General features: G+C 42.3%; 1 protein-coding gene across 1 annotated transcript in view; it reads left to right on the forward strand.

The window, feature by feature from the left end:
* ADAMTS12 (ADAM metallopeptidase with thrombospondin type 1 motif 12) overlaps nt 1-3,633 on the forward strand; it is a 149,048-nt gene extending 145,415 nt beyond the window's left edge. Inside the window, exon 23 of the mRNA XM_015848413.3 lies at nt 738-3,633. Within this exon, the coding sequence (XP_015703899.2) occupies nt 738-970 (233 nt within the window). The 3' untranslated portion in view covers nt 971-3,633. The remainder of the gene's footprint in view (nt 1-737) is intronic.
* The last annotated feature ends 15,129 nt before the right edge of the window (nt 3,634-18,762 follow it).

Genomic DNA, 18,762 nt, shown 5'->3' on the forward strand with positions numbered 1-18,762 from the left:
TGAGAAGAAGTCCTCCTGTGTTGTAAACCACATTCTACTAGTTTCATTGTGTTTCCCCAGTTCTGGTCCTGAGGAGTTTGCTGAAAAAACCCTGCATTCAGCTAATCCGTCACCTTTCTGCTTTTGCAAACCTTAATTTTCCTTCAGCCATTGCTTCTCAGAATTTCTAATTCCCAACCAAGTCTGATATGTCTCAGTTTACTAAAGCTTCCACAGAGCTGTCAGTACTATATTACAGGTGTTAGCAGTCCCTGGCTTATTTTGGTGTTGCAGAAAGAAGGGTCAAATTGAACCTGTAGTTGCATGTGCCTTGTTTATGCTCTTTCTGCCTGCCCTGCCTTGCTCTGTAGCACACTGCAGCTCTTTGGGTTTGTCTTAAATACTCCGCTAAAAAGTTGTAGAGGAACAGAATGCATAATGGGCATACAAAGCATTGTTACTGAATCTCGCTGTTCTAAGAGACAGAAATGGTAAAGTGAAAACTATAAACCAACTCTGTCTGCTGCAAAAGTAAACCGTTGCTGACCATTAATTAAAAAGTGCTTTATTTTCTGAGGCAGAAGGCCACTTGAAATTTGCTAGGACCTTTTCATTTGGTAGTCCTAAACTTTCATGAGGCCGAAGTTAACCAATGATATGAAGGAAGAAAAAGCTGTCATAAAGCTTTTTAAGATTCTTGACATGCAGATGATTTGTCAGCAAAATACAGATTATTCTTCTCATTTTCTCCACCATAGGCTTCCCGTGCAGCAAAGACCAGCTGTCGATTCACTTCTGCCAGAGGCTGAGAGGCATTGGCAAGTGCTTGGTGCCATCAATACAGTTGCAGTGCTGCTTCACGTGTAGCCATCCCCGAATTCGTAGCAAAGCAAGATACTGGGATCAGCGGGGCCTCAAACAACAATATTATACTAAATCTAGAAGGAAGTCACGTCAGAACCAAGAAAACAGCCAGGCTGCTCAGCACTAACTAACTGCTTTTTAGCTGGTTAGTTTCAACAGGGCTTCTGTTTACATGTTTTATATGTCTTCATGTGTTTTTCTGAACCGTCCCACATAAATGAAGATCTGTGATCACAACTGGGAAAACACATTCCTTCGGGTTATCAGTCCGAATTTACTGCTTCCATTTCTTATCCTTAGAAGTCCAAAATCTGTAACATAATTTGCAGTGTGCCATCAGTTAGTACTTAGGCGTGCATAGAGGCTATAGACAAGCTTGGAATTATAATAATTTTTTTCTTCTTCTTCTTTTTTTTTTTTTTTTTCTTGCTCTCTTCCATCTTTCTTCTAAAACCACCTTGAAACAGCAGCACCACTTAACCTGAGTGCTCAGTGGAGGCGGATGATGGGACAGCCACCACAGACTTGTGCTGTGGGCCAGATCCCCCCGTGCTCACTTTCTTTGTATATTCTTTTTTATTTTACTTTAAAAGCCGAGGTGCAATGGAGGTGTTCCTCTTGATTGTTTGTGCACTTCAGTTCTTAAAATTTAAAAGCAGAGTTTTGTTATTTCTGGTGTGCAGCAAAAAAAAAAAAGTAAAAAAGTTGTTTTTGAAAGAAAAAGTTTTCACTTAATACTTGACTGAGCATCTAAAGGATACCTCAGAAACAGGCTGTCCTGGCCAGATTTCTCCTACTGCAAAAGTCTTGCTGTAACCTAAAACAACCTGCCAAAACTGGCATTTTAAGTTCCCAAATGTGTTTTAAGCAACATTACTTTGTGCTATGAAAGCAAAGCTTTTTGCATCTACCACATGAACAGACTGAGTGTCAGTGTGAATTATTTATCTGTGATGGAAGTATCATTTAACCCAGTAGCTCCTTGAGGGGCATAAAATCACATCCACATTATTGTTAACACTCACTCACAAAAAAATTTCCCCCTCAGTTCAATCAGTGTTCAATAGCAAAAGGTAACACTTGGGATTAGGAACCTGAGACCCAGAGTATTCTGGACATTGGGCATTAAGAGAGCACTGGCTAAATAGTTTTTTGCCATTGAAGAAAATGGCAGAACCACCTTTAGGGAGGCCAGACTGGACTCTCTGAAGCATATCTGGATATTTTCAAAAGAGGTGGCTGGAGTCTGGCATTTAGATTCCTTCGAAATCCAGTAGAAGTTGGACACCTTGAGCCTTCATATTCTTTTGGATATCTCAGATTTACTCCCTACCTTTGACAATTTGAGGTTGTAATACAGGGAAATATCACATTTTATGCAATGTAGAGTGAGATACATAGCCATGAATTGAAGGGTTGCTGAGGTTACAGAGCTATGACTAGCTAATAGTCCTATTTCTATACAGACCTGTATGAAAGTTAATCAAAATACCTAGGCCCGGCTTTGTTGTATTAACCTAACAAAGAAGACCATAAGTTTAATTGTCCCTTTTCATGGGTTTGTGGCCTTTGGGTATGGGCTCGCTTCTTCACTTGAAGTATCTGGGAATTTAGTATACGCAGCATGATAAGGTTAGATTTACCGATCTCTGTGATGGCAACACAACCCCAGTTATAGGTGCTGATAAAACTTAAAATCCACTGTTAAAAAACATGGTGCTAGTATTCTTAGATATGGGGGATGACTTACAGTGGTGCATGTGCATGCACAGCCTATGGGCACATACTCTTAAGCAATACATATCCATGGTGTTGCTGGCCAATGCCAGACATATTGCTTTTTTCAGTATCACGGGTGCTTATGTCCATCTGAGGTCCTGAACTGGCCCACTGAACAATAGAAATCAGGTTGGTTCTTATTGCACAGGACTCAGAAATACTCAATTATGTGAAGAGATGGAAGTGTCCCACTTGTGATTCAGGACATATTTGAGCAGGCTTTGACCTCAGGTTGCATTGTAGAGAGTAGAGCATGCACAGTGAAATCTGAGGCAGTTGTCTGATGGCCAATCAAAACTGACTGGTAGTCAAAGGGAATACGTATTTGAGGTCAGCAGAGGGACCACCAGTCTGGGCTAATGAGAAGGGAGCTGGCTGCATGACGATAATGCATGTGGGAGGAAGGATGCCTTGGGGCTGGGTTGGGCTTCCCAGTGCTCCTTACAGCTAGTGTGGACTAAAATTGTGTCTGTTCTCATAGTTTTTTTTCAGGGAGTTATTACTTCATTTGAAATGAATGAAAGTAAGTTATATCATGAACATCAATGGGAATAATCCTTCTACCTGGCATAGCGCAGTCATCGCTGCTGTTCAGCTTAAAACTTTAGGGAAAAGACTGTGATAACGACATGAACTGTTTTAACAGAGCAGCGCCCACTGCTATATTTTACATTGCACTTATCAGCCTAATGTCTCCTTTATGCTAACAGCATTTCGTCATCTCTCTCATTCATTTAGGAAAATTAATTTCTTATGACATATCTCTTTTTAAAGTAAAGGTGGATTTATGATCCGAACCCAGCTGGTCACTATTCTCAAAACTGAATTGAGTATCAGGAGCTGAGGCATAATATCATTATATTATCATATTAGCCTGAGACACATCAGCTTTAGCAGGTTGCTCAGAAAAGGTCTGTATTTGGCACATTCACTGCTTGCTCTAACATTTCAGTGTTTAAAAAGCAGACTATGATTACTTGTTTCAAGCTTCAATAAATGGCATTGCTTACATCTGTTGTCTCTGGTATTTTGTTTCCAGCCCCTGTGATTTTTGTCTAACTATTCCAGATGTATCCTCATCATTCATGTATTCTGATATTTCATATTCCAACATGAAAAAGATCATTAAAATTGGGAGGGAAAATGTAGCAGAATCACGGTGCTAAGTTATTTGCTGTGAGATAGATGGCATCTTACTTCCTGGGACCAAGCAGGTGCACTTTAGCTCCTTGATAGCAGATGGATGTAGGCATGCCTGTAGTGGGAAGTATTTGTTTTCATGAGCAATTGTTTACAGTACATTTATTCCACTCCCACCTTTGAATTCATTCAATACTCAAGATTCAGTTCCTTGACCTGCAGCCCAGGAGCACAGGGATCTCTGTTAGACATTTCAGCTTGTATGGAGAGCGCCATGAGTTTATGCCTCATCACCCAGCTCCACCCATGCAACTGTAGGTTCAGCCTCATAACACCTGAGGATGCTGCAGGAACTTACTGCTTCATGCTTCACAAAGGAGGTGTGAACCACCAGCCCCAGGGGCATGGTGAGTGTATGTGTGAGTGTATTTGTCATAATCATTATCCTTCTCCCTTTCTCTATCTTAGTAAATATGTTTATCTCAACCCACTAGTTCTACTTGGTTTTTCTAGGTTCTCTCCCCTGTTGCACAGGGAAGTGGGGGGGGGGATGAGTGAACAGCTGTGTGGTACTCAGTCACCTGTTGGATTAAACCACAACAGGCAGCTCAAAACTATAATTTTTCAAGATTCTTGAGGACATCTGCTGATTCACTGTTATCTTTATGAGCCATTAGATGCAACTTTTACTAAATGAGACTTGAAACATAAGAAAAGTATAAAAATGTATATAAATATGTAAAAGTATATAAATATATAGGGATTGGGGGATTTGGAGAAGTCAGTCTTTTGCTGGTTCCTTGCTATCAACTCTGTCCAGTTATATGCAGCTGAGAAGATGGTTCTCAGCAGCTCTCTGCCCTCAGCTAGATTCACTGAACAATTAGCTTCAGTTGGATTAAACTCTGCCACCAGAAGTGCTCTACACCTCAGCTCGTGCTGCTTGTCTTCGAGCACTGTCTGTGAGCTGATAGGGCTCATGGGCTCAGCAGAAAACTCACCACAATTCTGTGTCTTATTGTTGTAATGATTTATTTGGGTCAGTGCAGAGAACAAAGCCTTTTCAGGTCAGTGCAGCAGCAAGAGGACATAGCTCAGAATGAAACTTCCTCTTTTTGCAGAGAGCTGCCACTGCAGTAGTGATGCCAGAAGAGCCTACTTCTGTGTCTGCTCAGGGTATCAAGCAGTCTGCCAGCAAGAAACCAGCCTGCCTGAGCTCCATTACAGAGGTGTTAGGGGTTGGCCAGGTGCAGGGCAAGAGGGAGCGCAGCCTTGAGGTTACAGAGGAGCTGCCTCTGGAAAGGACCTCATTAAAAAGAAGCATGGAAGAAACATTTCCTGGAGAAAATCTCATGGCAGATGAGGAGCTGCTACGCAGCCCCTGTGCAGAATGGTGTTCAATAACGGTGTTCTCTGCATTAGATTTCTGAATCTTCTTTGGTTTTGGTGCTGGGTTTGATGTTCTGTGGCACTGTAGGCTATAAAAAGAAGGGAAAATGCTGGGAAAATATATTTTATATCAGATCCCCATACTAAATGCCACAGTGGAAAAACCAGAGATGGACTCAGCTGACATTCACTGGCAATTACTAAGAGTTGGAGGCTATAAACTAAAACATAAAAGATAAATCTAAGCTAGTTTGTGCAATTCAAATGTTGGTGTCTTCAGGCTAGCAAATCAAAACTGAATAGTGGAGGAATATAACTGTTTCTAAATAAGTTATGAATTCAGCCTGATAGCTGTGCTATAATAGAGCAACCACAGCATCTGAAGTCTAGTAACGTCCTTTTTGGAAGTCATTACTTGTATTATCAGGTGCATCTAAAACTGCAGAACTATAAGCCTTTCAAATTCTGCCTTTTGGCTTAGTTGCATTAAAAATACAGACGTACCTTTTCTAATATCACTCTGGACTTTGCTGGAAAATATATCAGCTCTGAAGGGGAGCTTTTCCTGTCTTGGATTTGTTATGCAGTCTTTGAAAAGAAATTTGTATGCTGCCTCTCAGAAAATAACATGGATTTTTCATCCCCACTTATTTGCTTAGTCAACAGCACATCAGTGTTGACACACAGTATTGATCTTGTGGCTCTTACGTGAATTTCTTTGTGGAAGAGTACATGGTATGTGAACACATCCCATGGATGCTGATGGTGATGGGCAGGACTTAAAAGCCCATTATCTGTCCTCTTCCCTGACAGTGAACCCAAACAATGAACAGCTCCTGAAAGTATCACTCAAGCAAAGGTAATGTCAGGGTAATTAAGCAAGTGGCAGATAAAACTGACCAGGAATACAGAAAGTTTCAAGCAGAAACCGTTGTACCAAAAAAACAGGTGGGTGAGCGCAGCCCATACTTCTTCTACCCATGGAGGTTTTAGCAGGAATACACTATTACTTAAATAATCTGGGATAGAAATTGCTGTAAATGGTCACAGTATTTGGCTTTCATGTGGCCATTTGGATGCACGTGGCAGACATGCACACCCAGAAGGACAATGGTTAAGATCTGCTGAGAAGTACGGGAGCAATTCCAGTGTCCTCAGGTTGTGAGGGAGGGTGATGTACATAGGGCGTGAGTAATTTCAAATAAATGCAGTAAGCCTGTTTAAGCCCTTCCTAAGAGCCAAGGGTCATTGTACATGACTGTGTCAAGGCAGTGCATGGCTTTGCTGCAGCTGTGGTCCTTGGGGTGTGAGCAGGTACCCGGTGTAGTCTTGCAATACTACAGTTGTGTTCCTGCCTGCCAGACTGCCTGGTCAAAGAGCACCATTCTACGGCAGTGCTGGAATTAGAGGAGATTCCCACTGGGAATGCTGTCCAGCTGGAATTCTGGCAAACATGTCACTAATGGAAAACTGCCATTAAGAAAATTCCAGTTTGAGAGAAGCTGATTCCTCTTGTGACCTATGAGAAAGAAAGTTTTATTATAAATTCACGAGGGCTGCTTGTGAATGGGACTGCAGTGAATTTTCAAACTCCCCACACACTTATTTACACAGATGGCAGGCACAGGGAGGCTATGTTTTCTGTCTATTCTTCTGCATCTGTTATCTGTTTTATACAATAGCTGAACTAATGAAGCCTGAGAACAAATTACCTCTTATCCACTGTGTTCATTTTGAAGTGTATTGTTTGGTTGCTTGGCTCTGGAAGTAAAAATGCACTGTCATGTTATAATGTATGGCAGCTTGAATCAGTCTCAAACAATGCTGGCTTACGAAATTGGTGTCATTTGCTGCAGCTCCTACTATCTGAATGCTAACTGAATGGTGTTTTTCTCCAGAGGAAAACTGCTAATTCATTTCAGTGTGTTCTTGTCGCTAATCCTCCAAAGCTTCATGGGAACAGCACAGCCCTATTTGTCCACATGTCTATGCAATAACTGAGGCATTGAAAAGCCCGTGAGATTCTGCCCCGAGGTAAAAGCAAATCCTTTGCCCAGAACCTGCACCCAGCAGCTACGAATCAAAGTAGTGGGAATGGCTGGTGGGGATTGGCATTTCTCCTGCCCATCTGAGGGTGAGTTCAGCTGAACTTGGCTTTGAGGCTGTGTAAAATGACATTTCTGCATCTGAGCTGAGGGGAGGCCATGGGCATCCTCAGGATGCAGCATAAACCAGGAGTTTGGATGCCCCCCCCTTGTTAGCAAGTGCTCCCTGCACAGTTCTCTATTGCTTCTGAATCACTTCGTTTCTCACCATTTCCGTCTTCTAAGCATGCATTTGGGCAGAGCAAATGCTGCCACAAACAGACCTTTCTGAAGTTAACAGGAGCTGAAATAGGTCTTGGTAATTAATGCCAGTACAGTTTTGGCTAACTAGGTTTTAATGAAACCTGCTGCTCTCCTCCCACAAGCAACACACTGTTTGAAGGACAAGGGAAAAACCCCTGCAGAGATGCTGGGGCTTTTGATATGCTGCTCCTTCATCTCTTCAGCACTCATTCTGTTAGCTCCAGGATCCTTGAACTGCAGTCATCCTCCAAATGGAAGATGTATCTTTCAATCCTCACAGTATTCAAAAGGAAGATGAGATAAAAACACACATCACAGTCTCCACTGACCTCAGCAAACCATTTCAGCAGCCCACGTCTCTCAGTTCACTGACTGATATGATGCAAAGGAAGCTGTGTTTGAGGAGCCTTTATCCTATTGCCATTACTTGCCCTGTCCAAGACCCTTAGTGTGGTGTGAAGCTGTAGCAGCTGAATAAAGATGAGAGGTGAAGTTTTACAACATACTGTCACTAAGGTTGAAAGAGACCTCTGAGATCATCTGGGCCAAACATCTCTACCATGCCCACTAATGGTGACCCTCAGTGCCACATCTCCAGTTTTCTTGAGTATCTCCGGGCGTGATGACTCCACCACCTCCCAGGGCAGCCTGTTCCAATACCTCCCCACAATTTAAGAGAAGAATCTTTTCCTAATAGCCAACCAGAACCTCCCCTGGTGCAATATGTGGCCATTCCCTCTCATCCTATTGCTGTTATCTGGGAGATCACCCCTACCTCATTACAGCATCATGTAGAGTATGATAAGGTCTACTTTGAGCCTCCTCTTCTTAGGCTGAACAGTCACAGTTCCCAGGTAGCAGCCCATGCCCCAGGTGCAGAATGGTTTCCTCTGTGTGAAACAGAAGTTTTAACAGCACCAGCAGGGACTAATTATGCTCAGAAGTTTATTCACTGAAGAAAGGACTATTGGATGGAGTGTTAGAAACCTTCTGTACTTTGTTAGGTTCAGTGAAAAGTCACAGATGGTGTCAAACCTGCTCATTTTGATATTGCTGAAGTGAAATTTTCCTGTGGGAGTGCAGGAGGATGCTGTTCACAAGGCAAAAGCAATGTTGGGCAGTTTGTTAGAGCTTGTGTTTGGATCACAGGTCTTGCTGGGACTTGGCATGAGTGGCAAGTGTCTTCCACGTCCCAGTCCGACCCCTCCAAAACGTTTTTCATTATGTAGTGATAATTAAAGTGGCACTAAGAGACAAACTGTGTGGTATTTAGAGCTGATAGGTGAGAACAAGGAGCAAGGTGCACTGGGAAATATTTCTGTTTCATCTTGACTCCGGGTGATCTCTGTTTTTGATAATTAACCGGTCAACAGAGAGAGAATCAGTTACTTATGAAAGCCGTTTATTTTCAGGCTGTCAGATGAACTATGCTGATTTCATGTAGGAAATCTACTGAGCACAAAGAGGAACGTTGTTGGTTTCACTGAGTGTGCTTCACTAGCTGATGGCCGAAGCAAGTTTGTGTGCTGAATCGGCCCTGTTAGCAAATACTGGGAGTCCCCGAACAGATTTATGGGGTATGTCTGACCGAGTCCCACTCTTTCCACAAACACAGAACCTTCATGTGTCCTCTGAGGAACTTTTATAGGGGAAACAATAAAATAAGTGAGGAGAGAACATTGTGTATCCTCTGCAGTTGCCACTGCCCCAATCCCCTCAGCTCATATTTGTCTGCTGAGAAGAAAATGTGCTGCACATGAAACACAAAGTCGGCCACAGACAAGACCTATGCAGGGAGCTGATTTCCTTCCCATCTTCTGTCACCTTTATTCACTGGGTTTGTTTTTGTTTAGTGAATAAATATAATCATGTACCTCTACATTAGTGAATTAAGGCTGCTGATCAGCAGACAGATGTGTCATTAACAGTTCCAGCCAAAAGAAGGTTATGTTCTTAATTTGAACTGTCCTGGGGTTGTACCCGGTGAAATCAAGGAATGTATGTTGTTTGCTTGTGAACTGGGCTGCTAAGATGGCAGAAACTCCAAATTAACCTCATGTTTTGTTACCACATGTTCCCCTCATCCTGTCCAAACAGCCACTCTCATGTGCTGTTTCACTCTTTCTTCTCTTCCAGATCACTGACAAAGACACTTAATGGCCAGAAAAATAAAAATAAACCCCACAAACTTCTCTCCACAGAAATAAAAGTGTCTGGTTGATGCTTCTCTGTTTTTACAATCAGTTCTGAGTGTTCTTATTTTTATCAGTGTTAGTTTATAAAATCAAAATGTAACATAGAGAAACTTTCACGTGTACCCATTTGTTCAGTCCAACCAACTCTACTGTCTACTGGGGGGGAGTTATCATCTTTGGATCTGGGATTGTTCTGGCTAGAGAAGAGGATGCTCAGGGGAGACCTTATCACTCTCTACAGCTGACAAAAAGGAGTTTGTAGCCATGTGGATATTAGGAAAAATGTCTTCTCAGAAAGAGTGGTGAGGTGTTGGAACAGGCTGGCCAGGAAGACAATGAAGCTTCTGTCCATGGAGGTGATTATGAAACATGCCACTGAGGGATGTGATTAGTAGGCAAGGTGAGGATGGGCTGGAGTAGGACTTGATGATCTAGTAGGTCCTTCCAACCGTAATGATGCTATGTTGGTTAGACAAGAACCAAGATACTGAAATCCACAGATCTAACCTCTGCCTGACGTTTTAATTCCAACGCACAGTCCAAACATGCTTGACAACAGCTTTGAGATGTCTTCAATCTCAGTATCTGTTAGGAAGGTAAGAGTCATGGAGGCTTTGTTATTGAGGAGATGAAAATTCTGTGATTTCACATTCTCATTGCCTGAGATTCACTGCATGGCATGCTTCTGTATTGCCTTTTGATAGTCTTAACTGCACTTTTAAAATTAGGGATTAATTTCACAAACTAAGCAGTTGCAGTTCCAAGCAACTACAGAGCAGTGCTTGGGAGTAGTGAGACTCCTGGGACTTGGACCATGAAGATGATGAAGGGTCTGGAGCATCTCTTGCATGAAGAAAGGATGAGAAACCTGGGGCTGTTCAGCCTGGTGAAGAGAAGTCTGAGAAGGGGGTCATGGAATCTCTTACTCTGGAGATATTCAGTAACTACCTGGATGCTTTCCTGTGCAATGCACTCCAGGGAATTTCTTAAGCAGGGGTTGGACTAGCTGGTCTGCAGAATTCTCTTTTGGTGCTGTGATTCTGTGAACTGTCGGTGTGGCAGTGACAGAGGAGGAGTCTGACCCACAGGCTGCATCGGACAGAGAGCACTAACAGGATCTTCATGGTCTCTCTTCATGGTTCTGTCATTTTGAAGTTTGTTACAGCAAAGAAAAAACTACATCTGGATGCAGGTCTTCCACTCACAGATGTTCCCTGAGCACTCCCTGGAGCAGTCTACCAGCACACCAAAGACCTGGTGCTGGTTAAATCAGAACCTTCCCAGATTTACCCAAGGAACAGCTTTCAGGAACTCTTGCAGAGTGAAACCAGGTTAGGAGTCGACAGGCCTCGCTGCCTCTGGCACCCTGTGCAAACAGCCTTGTAGATGTCAGTGGGTGAAACCAGGAGCAGAGCTGCCTTGAACTGGGGAGACCAGTTCAGCTCCAGTAACAGCCTAGAAAGGAAAGTACATTGTTTTATATGCTGATCCAGCAGCTGCTGGTTTGGAGGTGAAAGAATAGGGCAATTGAGAGCACTGAAAGTTGGTGAGAGGTGAGGGGTGACCTTGGTACAAACCCTCATGCTCCTCAGATCTGTGTGATGCAAAGTGCAGCCATAGCCTTGTGGTCATCCACAGATGACTTCAAAGCACCTGGAGTTGCTGTTTACTGATGAAATGAAGTTGAAGTTTGTGTGATCTTTATAAAAGAAGGAATTTCATATCTCAGTGAAGGACTTAGCACTGCCCCACTCTGCCACCTCCACATCTTACTGAATAAGGAGTAGCTTGCTTCTGAATTTGCAGTGTGGGAATCATTATCTCCAATGATCTGGGTTTGCCTTTTGCTCAGCCATTTTATGAGTGAAAATGCCACCTTCCATATGAAATAATATCAGATGCTACTTCAGTATTATTTCAAATGTCAGTGGCTGCTAGACTACAACATAGCAACTGAACTCTGAATCTCTGGGCAGTGGAGACCCAGAGAGTCGCACTGATTTTTAATGGATAGAAAGAGACTTCACAAAAGACAGATTTTTCAGCTCCTTGAGAAGCTCAGAATTCTTTTTTTTCAGAATGACGTGTTTTATGATAAATGACATTTTACTAGACAGTGATTTTTCTCCAGTGGGAAAAAAACACACCTGTGTATTGTCATAGTTAACATTTTCCTCTAAAAGTGAGGTGTTGAGAACGTTGTGATTCTTGTTGGAAAGCTGTCAGAGCCTTGAGCTGCTGTTTGCATCTGTCTGACTCTGTGTCTGGTCATAGCAACAACTAAAAAACAGCACTTAACGTGTTCCTGAGATGGTGGTGTGAATTCCTCTGTCTAATTTCCTTTCTAAGCCTACATTTCCCCCCATAAAGATCTGAGAATAACTACATGGTAACTGATGAGCAATGCTTTAATTCATTGTTCTTGTTTATTGTTGAATAGCCTTTGCAGTATATCTGCTATATGGCACTGGGTGTTTTCATTAACATAATCAACTTCAAATCATTACTCATATGAAATTGCTATCTGAGATCTGAGTCCTAAAATGATGGGTTGAACCAATTGATGTAGGTAATTCCTACCTCAAATAGCAAGCCAAGCTCCTTTAAAGACAGGACTAAATTAAATTGAAGGGCAGTTCATGAAGATCTGTAAGGATTTTCATAAACAGAAGTTCTCCAATTTTTGAAACCAGAAACAAAAACATAATTGCTTTTCAATTAATTTATCTATTTATTTATTTAGTTTGAAATGCAATCTGTGGCCACAAAACAGTTTTGTGAATCTTTTGGTAACTTTGACTGAGGTTTCAGATGTTCAGCTCATCATCCCCTGGACAAGATTTGTCTGAATGAATGCAATTCATGATTCGAAAATGGCTCTGGTAATAACACCAGGTTTATTTTTGTCTGACAAATATGCATTTTTTTTACAATACCTTCTTCAGTCCCCAGCTCAATTTGCTTCCAGCTATCTGCTGCTGATTTCTGTCCTATATTTGAAGCAATATGTGTTATTTATGTCTATTTTTTAATCACCTCCTGGAAAATTCATGGAATCACAGAGTGGTTGATTTTGGAAGGGATCTCTGGGGACCACCTAACCCAGTCTCCCTGATCAGGTTGACCAGTATTACATCCAGTTGGGTTTTGAATTTTTCCATGGATGGAGACTCTTCCACCTCTCTGGGTAACTTGTCCTTATGTACAACAACTTGAAGCAATAGGAAAAAAATAGCTACTCCTCCCAGTGCAAACCTGCAGAGGGAGCACTCAGTCCCGTTGCCCAGGTTATTAATGAAGATGTGAAACAGTACTGGTCCCATTTTCAACCTTGTAATGCACCAATAGTCACCGGTATCCAGCTGGATTTGGTGCTGCACAATTTGATAGGTCTGGGATTTCAGCCACTTGCCAGTCCACAGTATGTCCACTTACTTACCTAGTCCATCCTCCACCAGTTGTTCATAAGAAATAACAGCAGATGGTGTCAAAAGTCCTACTAAAGCTGATAAATCTGGGACTAACAGCTGGTGGTTATTCAGGAATGTTAATCCAAAAGACTGATTTACGTGGCTAAGGATAGCTCTGCAGACTTACTTTGACTGGGACAGTTTAAGTTACACTCACAGAAATCTCTGCTGACAGTGCTCAAGTTTGTAACACAGAGCAAAAGGGCTATAAAAACCAAGTATGGACGGGAAACATTCAACAAGCTCAGCCTTTCAGAAAGTGCTGGTAACTAATACAGATGTCTGCCTTTCTTGGGGAAATTGTCCCCCATCTTCTCACTCTGGATTTACAAAGAGTAAATGAGAGCCAGAAGTGTCCAGTCAAGATGGAGGGAAGAAACCTCAGCTGTATCTGAAGATAGATGCCATGGGGCTGTGCTTCTTTAATGAGCTTTGATTTTATTAAATTCTTGTGTGCTGCTCCTACATCAGGTAACTCTTGCTGAGGCTGCAGTGCTGCCCTTCCTGGCCTGTGGATTTGAGGTGAAGGAGGTCACCCTGAGTGTCTGAAACCAAATATTACAGCACAAATGTCTGCCACAGTGCTTTCAAGTTGGCCCTGTACCACTGCTATTTAAAACCACAGAGAAATTCAATTCTATACAAAAGATTTTGCCTCATCTCTTTTCCCTTTCTGCGGCTGACAGCATGGTTCATGTTTTGCTCTGAGTCTGTCAGTGAGTGCTGCTGGCAGCTGGCAAAACACAGTGCAGAAGCAGCAACCCCCTTGTGCCATGTCTTTTGCAGTGGCACAGACTGATGCTGCACACAGAGTGTGTGCACATGCACATTCTCAATTTCTTCTATTGAATGCAGTCAAATTCAAGTTGACACATGACAAAGCCCACCCAAGACACAGAGGGGAGCAGAGTGCAGGTGTGCCAGCATGGGTGCCTGGAGCCCCATGGAACCGCAGGGTGACACTGGGCAGCACTGCAGAGCCCTGCACTCTTTGTGCCCCCATTAATTAAATCGCCATCTCCTTCGAGCAGAGGCCGCCTGTGTGCAGCTTTGAACAATGAGGGTTTGATCTTATTTGAGGTCCCCCGGCAGCGCATTAATACTATTACATTAATCATGTTACATGATCTACTGTCACATCACCAGGACAGTTTTTAAGAGTAATGACCCCGTGATGAAGGGGCAGAGCTGAGGATGGGAAGTTGAAAGCTCTTCTCCAGATTTGTTACAATTTTAAGCTAATTATTTTTGCCTTCAACTGGCATAAAACCATGACTTGCACAGGTTAGCGACCAAAGAACTAAGATTTATGGAAATTCTCTCTAGATTGTTGTGTTGCTCTTGTCCTCTTTTTGCCCCTGGCTGTGACACAGTCCATTTATGTTCATGTTACTGTGTAGCAAAGCCATCACAAGCAGGTGGTGTTCTGAGGTTTGAACCTGAGGAGGAGGCTGGCAGCTGCCGTGGAGTGGCGCAGGAGGAGCTCCTTGCAAGCAACTGGATGTTGACTGCTCAGGAGCAAAACGCGTCTGAGCTTCTAATTGTTATTTCCTAGAATCACAGAATGGCTTAGGACATTAAAGCCCACTCATTTCCAACCCCTGCTGTGGACTGGTTGCCCCCACCCACTCAGGCTGCCCAGGGCCCCATCCAACCTCTAGGAATGGGGCACCACACTCTGGGCAGCAGCGTCAATGCCTCACCACCCTCTGAGTAAATCTAAATCTCCCATCTTTTAGTTTAAAGCCATATCTCCTTGTCCTGTCACTTTCTGCCTGTATAAAAGTTCTAAGAAGTTCCCTTCAGGTACTGGAAGGCCACAATATGACCTCCCCAGAGCCTGCTCTTCTCCAGACTGAGCAAGCCACAATCTTTCTTTGTAGGAGAGGTAGTCCACATGATGCCTCACAAGGACAGAGCTAAGGAGGACAATCCCCACCTTTCCCTGCGGCCACCCTTCTGTTGACTCAGCCCAGGATACTGTTGGCCTTCTGAGCTGCAAACATACTTCTGGTTTATATCTGGCTTTCCATCCACCAGAACCCAAGTCTTTTTCCACAGCAGGGTTTTCATTTACTGGTGTAAGGCTGGTGCTCTAAATGAAAAGCATGCTGATACCTCTCTCCAGCTTAAATTTCAATAGGTTATGCAAGACATGTTTCTAAGTGATGCAATATTTGCTTTTCTTCATTGACGTGAAAGGAAAATTAAATTATTCTGTGTATCTTTAATGAGATATGCAGACTGATGTAATTAACTATAGACACTACTTTCTCCATTTAATTGGAAAGAGAGAGTGACAGCTTGCCATCATCTCCCTACACTTCATACACGGAGATTACTGCAGTGACCTTATCAGCAATCTCTGATACTTGTTCTGATAAGATTGTTACCTAGAAGATTTGGATTATCCTGTAAATAAATGATTTCTTTGCAAAGTATTCTTCTGTTGAGAGCACAGACCATGCACAACATCACTGCACCTGCAGTGGGATTGGACTAGATGACCTCTGGAGCTTCCTTCCAATCCCTGACCGTGATTCTGTGGTTCCATCACACCTGTATATGTATGAGCATATTGAAAATTCAGGTTATAACTGCTGGCAATCTGAGATTTGTTACATACTGAAACATAAATTCTGACTTTGTCTGCCAATGGATTTCCCTTCTGGGACTGGCACTCAGCGCATGGTGGATGGGGAGCTCTAAGATAAGTGAGGCACTGCCTCTGCAGTTGAGGTGCCCTGGGGCTGGGCAGCAGCTGTTGCAGAACTACTTACGGACCAACTCCAGGCTCTCATTTCCCTCTGCCCTGTTTTGTGGGATAAGATCTTTCCTGAACTCAGCTGCAAGAGCTGAGTCTTTCACACAGATCATTCTTCATTACATTGCTATCTCCTTCCCATCAGCTAAGCTAAATGCTGGATTCCAAACTAAGAAATCTGAAAAAAAAAAACAGCTCAGAATTCCTTCTTACAAATGTGCTTTTTGTTCCTTCTTAGCTCTGAGTTCATCATCCAAATCCAGAACAATACAAGTTTAAGTACCCTATCGCAAGATGGATATTTGTTGTTTGATGATCATTTCTAGTCAGATCTTTGCGGTTTTATTCAGTGGAATAAGTCTTATATTGAAAAACAAAACACTGAAGGCTAAAAGTTAAATATTCTGAAATTTCAGAAGTATACCTGCCAGTAAAAGCAATAGCAGCTCAGCCTGCTGATACTGGGAACACCTTCCTGTCAGTGTGAAACAGGAGGTTATCACTGGCCATATCTGTGCACACAAACTGTCCAGGCATCACCTGCTCAAAGACTTACAGGGTCTTAAAAATCCTAAAGCAAGAAACTCTGCTCCTGTTAGTGTGATGCAAAGGTATCTGACTCCACCTGCTCCCTCTGCTCACCCCATCTATCGTGATGCAGATGCCAGAATGTAGAATATTTATCTGTAATCTGACTTCCCTTCAGGCTTAGAGGAGTATTTACGAATGACGATGATTGTATGATTATTACCTCTCAAGTACTAATGGCTTCTTGGAAACATATGCTGTTATTAATAAAGCTTTGACATTTCAGTGGTTACACAAGTAAAAGATGACTTTTAATAGCCATATTGAAGAAGTCCCTTCTTTGGCTGACTGGGAGTTGTTCCAGTATCCTTGCAGATATACGGGGGTATCTCTTCCTTCTGAGTCTTTATCCCCTTCAATAAAATCACAAAATATATTATTAGATTGCTAATACTATAGACAGCTTACAGTTCATCCCCAAAGTGTGCAACTGAGAAATCACATATTAAACATGATCAGATTGATGTCTCTGGGCATTTAAGCTCTTGCAGAATATTAAGTTAACTTCTGCTGTTGCTGTATGCACTAGATGGACAAGGGTTATTTGTGAGTATTCCCAATATGAAGAGTGGTGTTTCAGGAGTGCAATAAATCAGTAAATGCCTGTTTTATGAGCCTGCTGTTTCCTCGGATGGATAGATAAAGGTGCTTTAAATGTCAGCCCCAAACTGTCCTACATTCTAATCTAGTGAGATAAACTTGTCACAGGAGATGATGCTTGAAACTCCTAGGAGCTTAGTTGTACTTTACAGCTCAGTGTAGGAGAGGACAGCACTGTCTGTCTGTATGTACGTTCCATGCTTTCTTGGCTTATCTCAGCTCCTGACTGTCACCCTCTTTGTTCCTGTTTCTGCTTCTCTCACTGGGGATCCCAGTTTCAAAGACTTTGGGAAAGACAAGGCTGTCTCATGAGGTGTTATGGATTCAGCTACTTTGTCCCATGATGATGCTCTGTGCTACCTCATCTTTCAGCACAGATAGCTTAATTCATGCTATGTTCAATTGGCCAAAATACTTTTTTTCCTTCAGATTCTCATTTGGTGTTTTTTGTTTGATTTTTTTTTAATTCTTAGAAAGTCTTCCTAGTTTCAGAACTCTGTTATCCAGTTGAAGGATAGAGCATGTTATTTACTGAAACTAATCACGCAGCCCCGATGATTTGCCTTTACCATCTGATAACACCAGAAATTTTCTTTGTCTGCACTCATTTATCTCAGCATGTACCTTTTTATAGTGATTTCACAGATGTCACTGCCTGCACTGCTCTACAGACTCTCCTACTCTTGTCTGAAGACTGGGGAAAAAACAAGACCAAAACAAAACTCATTGATATAAACCCCAGGTGTAGTGCATTCTGTGTAAGCATATTCTATCACAGCAATATATATATACAAGCATCCTTCATTTCTATAAGCATAGCCTCTAGCAATACATACATAGTATTTGTTCACCATTTGTAGGCCAAAGTTTACTTGCAATTAAGAAACAGAAAGCTGAAGCAATCATGATACTACGCAGGGTACAAGTTCAAGGCCTGAAATGAGTTTTTGAAAAGCCCCTTAATTTTGGCCTAACTCTGACCTGGGAAAAGCCAGTCTTAGCAAACTGATTCTTTTACTGGAAGGCCTTGTTTGCATTTCTTGGAGGAATGGGAGTGAACTGGGCTTGGAAGCACTGGAGAAAAGTGTAGTAAGGGCAAGACTGACTGTATATAGACGCCTACAACGATTAATAGTGATTCTTCTGATTTTAGAGGAGTTGAAATAAACTTACTGAATCTGAATATTGAAACTGGAGCAGCATTCTGAGGCAGCAATATCAGCCAGTGAGGGAATTTCACTCCAAAATGTGACAGGAAGAGACTGACTGGAATTATCCTGGTTCACAGCAGTCTCCAGCTGACTCACCAGGGGAATTTCTTTCAAGGGAGTTTTCACAACTGAGAATAACAGAAAAGTGAAAGCTGGCACAGTGATGTATCTAGATGCTGAAATTCTTTCAAGACTTTACATTTATATACAGAAGTGATCTACCAGGTTACCTATCTAACTGCCTCACCATTTTTTGCCCCTCCTTTAGCAATCTCCATTGGAATGTGGGTGAGTTGGAATGTGAGTTGGAATATAAATAAAATAAATCTGCATAAATAAGTCACTCAGAAATAAAGCAGAGCGTAAGCTGTATCCTATCAGCTTCTCCAGAGGAAATGCCCATGGAATGGTGTGGTCTGTGGAGGTAATCCACAT

Source organism: Coturnix japonica, chromosome Z (genome assembly GCF_054131305.1).
Source record: "Coturnix japonica strain WE chromosome Z, WE-NBRP24, whole genome shotgun sequence".
NCBI lineage: Eukaryota > Metazoa > Chordata > Aves > Galliformes > Phasianidae > Coturnix > Coturnix japonica.